Below are 7,855 nucleotides of genomic sequence, written 5' to 3' on the forward strand. Positions count from 1 at the left end.
TGAGCATTTTGGCAACTGAATAAAGAAGTATAGTTTGAATTAGCAGCTAGAAAGATTATCAAGTAAATAACATTCCCCCCACCCTTGCTCCTATTGGGAACAGTGTGGATCACAAAAAATAAGAGAAGAAGAAGTTGGGATTTTTAGCTTTAGCCATAAGGTGTACATCCTTTGTCTATGCTATTTTGAAGATCAAATGTGATGACTTATAAACAGTTTATTTAAAACATTGCACCAACTATTAGGGGAGCTTTTCAAACCTCACAATGATAAGGAATCACATTAGCCACATACACTTTAAGAACATGATTAATATTTTAAAAGTGAAAGAGTGGAATGATTAAAAAAAAATTTTTTTTTTCAGGTGTGATAGCACACCATCTATAATCCCAGTTACTTGAGGCAAGAGGATCCCAAGTTTGAGGCTAGGCTGGACAACTTGGACCCTGGTCTCAAAATAAAATATTAAAAAGACTAAGAACATAGCCCAGTGATATAGTGTCCCTGGCTTTGATTCCTGGTACTGCAAAAATAAGCAAAACAAAATAAAAAACAGTACAGTTGTTTTAAAATTGAGTTATCTATTTAGCAGGTTATGAAATAAATTTAGTTGATCAAGATCAGCATGTTTTAAAAAAATAAAACTCAAATGAATTAAAAAAAATCAGAGTACATCACACATAGCCAGAACATACATGCAATACTGTCATAACAATGTGAGCATTTCTGGTGATGGGAGATGTAATTCTTATGTCGCTTGTGAAAATGTTTGAAATATACTGCCCTAAAGAAAAATTGGCTGGTTGCCTGTCTCAGTAAGTCTTACCTTCCATTTTAGGGAACATCTCCCGGTTTGTTTTAATTTATGAGGAACTTAATCTGAGTACCACTTAGCACTAAGACTGCTTCTCCCACTTCATTCCCAACAGGAGGGGAGAAGTAAAGTGCAGTCTGATGTGCAAGGAGTTATCCCTTTGTATGTCTGGAAAAGTCTTAGTGAACATAAGCGAAACGATTAATAAAAGAATTTAACTTAGTTAATCCTCATTGGCAGTTACAGACTAAAACTTTATTTTTGTATGATGGGAGGATGTATTCTGCACCTTAGTACCTTTCATTGTGTGGGCACTTTGTAAATGCTGCAGATACATAAAGTGCTTCTTCAGCAGGCTCTGGAGAATATCTCACCTGAGGGAATGGCTCTGCTGATGCAAGCAGCACATTTTCTGGCTTTAAATCACAGTGCACAATATTCTTAAAATGTAGATTCCTCAAAGCGACAAGTATCTGTAATTAAAGAACAAAAATTTTTTTTTTCAATGTCTGGAAAACCAGTTAAACCCCAGAGTTACTCTTTGAATGGTGTAACAATTTGAAAATCTCAATATACTTCATCAAAGTTTTTACTTACAAATGTTATTTTGTTTTTCAATGTCAACAATTCCCATGATCTCTTAATATGTAAAAGCACTGCAATTTAATTCTCTTAGTTTTTAATTATTCTCTGGTTTCAGAAAGGAGTTAAAATACCTGTGTGACCATAAACTTAGTAATTCGTTCTGGAAGCCGACTTTTCTCACTAGATAGAATCATTTCCAACATATCTCCATGTAGTTTTTCCATTACCACAAAGACTCGCTCTGGAGTTTCAAACATACATTCCAGGTTTACAATCCCAGGATGGTGCAAATTCTGGAGAAGTCGGAGGACAGTTAAATGACCAACAAGTAGAGAAACAGTTTTAATACACAGATATCCAGCATGCTGTAATAAAGTGTATGAAATACATGTTATAAAAATAAAAGTTTTAGAAAAACAAACAAAAAAGCCAATAAAAAAGGATCAAAGATTCTGGTTTTCCAAGTTGTGCACTGACTGGAAAATGGATGCACTGAAGGGCAAGAATGTCCTCCTTTCTATTTTTTCTGTGTATATGATCATCAGTCTATGTTTTTATGTTTTTTTTTTAACTTTTTTGATTAAACTGACTAAAAAAATAAAATTATACCACCACACCAATCCAGAGAGAACCAGCTTCTGGGTTTAGTGTATTCTTTTATTAATTTTCTTTTTATTTTTGTTACTTTCCTTTCCCTATATTTATTGTATTGTTCATTCTTTTAATTTTTGAGTTGTATTCTTAAAGTCATTTATTTTTATTCTTTCCTGCTTGATATTTGAGGTGATAAATCTCTCTGAAATATAGTCCAAAGGCTCTAATAGATATACAATATTTTCGTGATTATTTTCTAAAGATCTTAAATTTTGATTTTGCTCTGATTCAAAAATAAAGATAATTTTTAAAGTTTTCAGATAGTGGCAGCTTTGTTTTCCACTTTTGTAAATGATGTTGGCATTTATTTATTTATTTATTTATTTATTTATTATTTTTATTTATTTATTTATTTATTTATTTAGTTAGTTAGTTAGTTAGTTAGTTAGTTTTTTGAGACAGGGTCTCACTATGTAGTTGAGACTGACCAGAAACTCACTATGTAGCCCAGGCTGGTCTTCAATTCACAGTGATCCTCCCTGCCTCAGCCTCCTGAGTGCTGGGATTACAGGCGTGCGCCACCACACCTGGCTGATGTTGGCTTTTATTACATTAAGATCAAGGAATACTATTTATCTTGCTTTTTTAGTTAGTGGGGGGTTGTTTTTAGGATACATTGTTCTGTATGCAGTAGCTAGGTAGACCTTATCTGTTTAGCCTCTGTACTTAATTTTGTCTGCTCCATCTGGTATGGGCTACTAATAGTCTTGTGTGTTTCTTCTCATGTTTTTCTAACTTTCCTTTATAAAGCTGATGCTATTTATTTGTTACAGTGTGATTTATAGTCTTCTACTGGGAATTGCCCTTCATTTCATGTTTTCCCTTTCTTGTCTGATCATGACTTTCTTGGCTTTCCTTTGTTTGGGAAAGGAACCTTGGGAGGACATTAAAGTTCTACAGGTTTCAGAACCAGCAAAACAACTTTCATTGTGGCCCATCTTTCTGCCTGTACCCCATATTCATCCACTGTTTTTGGAAAATATTCTATGCAGTTTATATTTATGAATTCTTATTTTTATTAAAGGTATGCTCTTTTATTATTATTCTTGTAGCTCTGGAGTGATTTCTGAGAAGGGGAAATGCTAAATTTATACCACAGTGTTCAAACGTTAAAGTTTCTAAGTTTCTGATAACGTTTCCTCACTTACATACTTAGCTAGGAGAACAACACAGCCTCTACCACTACTCCATGATCCTCTTCAGGCAAGCGACCCAAACACTACGCCACTATGTGCCTACTGAACAAAAGCCCTCCACACCTCATTCTTCCGGTCCTACAATTACTACTGTTACAAAGTTACACAAATAGAATCACTGTATACTTTTTCACTTAACAGTATGTTGTAGACAATCTCACACATCAACATATCATTGAGTATATAGTCCTGCATAGTACTGTGCAGGGAGTCTTGATTCATTAATAAAGAAAACCGACAAAATCCTGTCTTATGATGCTTGTTAATTCTAGCAAGGTGACACAGACAACAGGAAATAAACTAGTGAATTAACAACGGAAAAAGGAAAATCAGAGTACAGGAGTGTGAGGGTGGGTTTAATGCTGAAACTGCAAGGGCTTCAAATTCTGAGGAAATGACATTTGAGGATACAGCTCAGAGATATTTGAGAGAAAGTATACCCAGCATAGGGAGTTCACACAACGCACTTGAGACAGGAGTATGTCTGGCATGTTTGAGAAACAGCAAGAATTCCACGTAGTCATCATTTGGAAGAGATTGAATTTGTTGAATGCAGTGTCTAAAAGGTCTTAGGACCTTTTAAAAGAGATTTTTGTTCTGCTTAATAAACAATAATCACAGGTATCCAAAAGTGGCATATGTTTATTACTATTAACTGACAGAATGCAGAGTTCATCACCAAGTACCCAAGAGGACAGAGTAAACTGTAAGGTTACTTCTAAATTAACGATTCTATGATATTTTTCCCCTCCTTGCTGCTAGAAAGGCCATAGCTGTGGTCTCAATAATATGCTCGTTTATCCTATTCTTTTAAAAATGCGGGCATGAGTCACTGGTGCTTCAGACACCTGCTCAACCTCACTTCTTTTCTGGTGGAGGCCTGGGGAGGGGGTCTCTGAGTGAGAAGCAGAGACCATGTTCCCATGCAAGCTGACAGCTACCACAACCTTGCCGGCTGTAAATGCAAAGATGAAACAGAATTGAGGAACTTAATTGTTTGGACTGAATACCAGAAGACTGAGGACAGGTAAGTTAAGAAACATCCACAGCAGTGACTGCTCAAGTTCCTTGCAGTGTATCTCAGAGATGTTAATTATTCTTTTAAGATTCAGGATGGTCAGAAAGCAGTTGACTAGTTTCATGGTTTAGCTGTTAACTTGAATATGGAGATAATGCTGAAAAATAGAAGAATTTAGCACCTGATAATGCAAAAAATATTGACAACATAATTAAGAATGCAGAGCCATGATCAATTTGGATGTAAATACAGTAATCTTAACTTTAAGTTTGGGGTAATGCTTTGGCTAACCTCCTTCACCTGGTAATGCTTAAGGCAATTTGCATTTTGGTTCTGAAGCACCAACAGAGGATGCAGTTGCTAAAGCAAATCAAACAAGGACTTGCCTGTTGCTTTAGACAAATATTCTTGGTCATGATATAGGAGATGCAGCTCTTAATGAAGTTGCTGAAATTGTGCAATTGCTGCATCCAGAAGAACTCTGAGAGCTGCAGACAAAAATTAATGAGGCCACAGTATTACAGACAGCTAAGTAAGGTAAAACATTGGCAGTCACTCAGGGCCAAGCCCTCTGAGTTAAGACAAAAGGTGAAAACACACTGCAACCACAGCCAGAGAGACATCACTTGGGAGCCAAGCCTCAATAAAAACCACAAAAGGGGACCAGGGATTTAGCTCAGTGGTTCTGCCGCCTGCCTTGCAGGTGCAAGGTCCCGAGATCGATCTCCAGTACCAAAAAACAAACAAACAAAACCCCTAACCAAACAAAACAAACCACAAAAGGACCAGGCCTACAAACCCAATGGATACCTGGTCTAGTAAAGTCTAGAGAGGAATCAATCACCTCAGTAGGTGATTAAGACCCCTAGATCCATCACCATGCTGAGAAGTTGTTTTTTCTTTCCATCTACTCTTGCTACATGACTTGCTTCTCCGTTGAGCACTATTACTTAAGCAACTATAACTGTAACCTTATGGTTAATCATAGCTTTAATCCATGTTGTACCCACGTGATTTTTGCTCTATAAAAACTTCCCTGTAAAGTGGGATCCGTGCTAATGAATTGGGACTCCCCTGCCTCTCAGGTGCTATCCTTTGAATAAATGTTTTCCTACTTATAACCTCTGTTGTTCCCAGAATTCCTTCTTCAATTTTATGGTATACAAACTCGGCATATGAGACATCTAACAGGTTGGGAGTTTTGATATTTCCCTTGTATCATTTGGAGATCCTATTTCATCTCCTATAACAACGGTAGCTCTTCAGACAATTATTGCTGATCCAAAGACAGAAAACAGACCGGGGAAACTGGAAGACAAACACTTCAGATTTCAGTTTCTTACCTACTTAGTGCAAATGGGGCATAGGTAACTTCTAGCACATATTTGGAAATCAGTTTTCACTTTTGAGAGGGGAATCCCAGAAAACTGACTGTTCAAGAGATTTACCACAACCATTGTTTTTTTTTTAAGTAAAAGTTTAAGTGGAAAAAAAAATGTGGGTATGGGAAAGACAAGATATGGATGCCCCTGGTGCTGCAGGTGAAGATAATAATAGCACCAGGATCAGCCACAGGAATTCAGCCAGCCTTTTAGGTTTATTTGATGATGACCACAAATAAGAACATCACAGGGCAAAGAGAAAAGTAAAGATGATACATTTGGAGGGGGAACAGAAAGCCAAAAGGTGCTGTGAGTGTAAAAGTATAGCAGGTGCCCTTCAGTCCATGTGAAAAGTCTACCTGGAATCTCATATGACTAAATCTTGGGGAACTAATTTCAGTAAATGAGGTGAACTGCAAAACTTCAAATACATCTAAAAGTGTATTTATTGTGTGAATTTGGACAGTTACAAGATTATAGTATTTCCATACAAATTAGGGTAGAAGTTCATTTTTATATTCTAGAGATTTTGTTGAGTTTAAACATTGCTGAAGAATACCTGAGTCACAATTTTACATATGCACAAAGGCAGAACAGGCCCAATAAGTAACAAAGAGTGAGCATGTAGTTTGGAGACAGATTCAGAAGCTGAACCTGCATTGTTCCCGCTGGGTAGTGTTAAGAAAAAGTAGGTAAGTACAGATTCTAGCACAAAGTAAACCATTTACTAAATAAACAATTTGTTTATGTAACAATTTGAAGAGAATCTACAACAAAGAATACTATATTAAATTTAGTAGGAAAATAGTATATTTAGAGACATACTACAATCATTTAATTTTATTTCCAGTTTGGCAATATTGATGAAAATAACCATAAGGATACAACTGTTTTTCACACTGCATTCACTGAAAATTCCTAAATTTAGTTATGAGCTACAATTAATATACAGAAGAAAGTGCTTCAGAACTTAGTCCAGAATTTGGCATCAAAGTAGCAAGGAGAAATCAATGCTTAGAAATATATTCTTAATTTTTTTTGCATATTAGTTGTACAATAAGATTCTAAAATTTAAAATGCAGAAGTATTTTAACAATACATTCTCAGAATGTAATGCCACTGATATCCTATTTAAGTTTAGCTTTATAGGAGGAAGCAGGCCTGATGTGAACTTAGGTACCTACAGACCACACATTTTTTACCACAAACAGTTATAACTGGTGATTAATAATGTAATAAATGTAATATAACTCACTTTTAAAGATTTGCTTTTCTTTAATGAACCATAAGTTCAGTAGGCCATGTCTTTTCTTTTTAATTTAATTTTTTTTCATTTTTTGAGACAGGGTCTCACTATGTAGTTGAGACTAACTTGGAACTCACTATGTAGTCCAGGCTGGTCTCGAACTCACAGCGATTCTCCTGCCTCAGCCTCCCGAGTGCTGGGATTACAGGTGTGCGCCACCACCCAGCAAGGCCATGTCTTCTTGAATTTCAGTCACAAGTAAATGGGAGTCTGACAGGACTATTATATGTCCCTGATTTCTTACCAACATGCAGAAGTTACACAATGAATTAACACTTCTGCATATTGTCAATATTTACATGATATTCAGACAAAAGATTTAAGAATCAAGCTAACTTTTAGTTAACTAGATGACCCCCAATAGAGGTAAAAATGTTAGATGAAAGCAAAATACATAAATTTATTCTGTGGGATTTAAGTAATTGCTAATATTTCTTTAAAATATACCTTAATGGACTAAACCATTACAAAATTATAGTTTTTGAATGAATTAAAAATGCTACATGTAGAAAGGCATATTGTTCTTCAGTCTTTATAATAACTGCTATAACACACGGTCAGTGAGAAATGGATGTGTGTAATAATGATGAAATGTAGAAGTATTCTGAACTAGTGAATTAAGAATGAAATTTTACTGTTTTTTCAACAGAGTACTTATAAAACTATTCTAAATAAATTATTTCTATAGCAGAATAGTGGCAGTTCTTACCGCCTACATTATTATAATCTCAAAAAAGGGAATTACATAGTTAATTCAGATTTTTACCCAGTTCCTTCTTAGCCAAATTACAAGAAGAAAACAAAAACCAAATCTATTCTTACTGCACACAAAATAGACTCAGAGTCAAAAACTGATAAAAATATAAATTAAAGCCTACACAACTTTTTTTTTTTTTTTTT

At 35.3% G+C, this 7,855-nt stretch overlaps 1 protein-coding gene and 1 pseudogene across 2 annotated transcripts in view; one reads left to right on the top strand and one right to left on the bottom strand.

Moving 5' to 3' along the window:
* The window catches only part of Prkd3 (protein kinase D3), a 60,076-nt gene that overhangs the window by 5,255 nt on the left and 46,966 nt on the right, over positions 1-7,855 (bottom strand). For both annotated transcript variants that reach the window (XM_010611412.3, XM_010611414.3), the window contains 2 exons: positions 1,531-1,692; positions 1,189-1,287 (listed from right to left, as the gene is read on the bottom strand). In XM_010611412.3, coding sequence (XP_010609714.1) covers positions 1,189-1,287; positions 1,531-1,692 — 261 coding nt within the window. The remainder of the gene's footprint in view (positions 1-1,188; positions 1,288-1,530; positions 1,693-7,855) is intronic.
* LOC117285857 lies at positions 4,152-4,803 on the top strand (annotated as a pseudogene).

Source organism: Fukomys damarensis, unplaced genomic scaffold (genome assembly GCF_012274545.1).
Source record: "Fukomys damarensis isolate Sample0158 unplaced genomic scaffold, DMR_v1.0_HiC HiC_scaffold_2, whole genome shotgun sequence".
NCBI classification, from domain to species: Eukaryota; Metazoa; Chordata; class Mammalia; order Rodentia; family Bathyergidae; genus Fukomys; species Fukomys damarensis.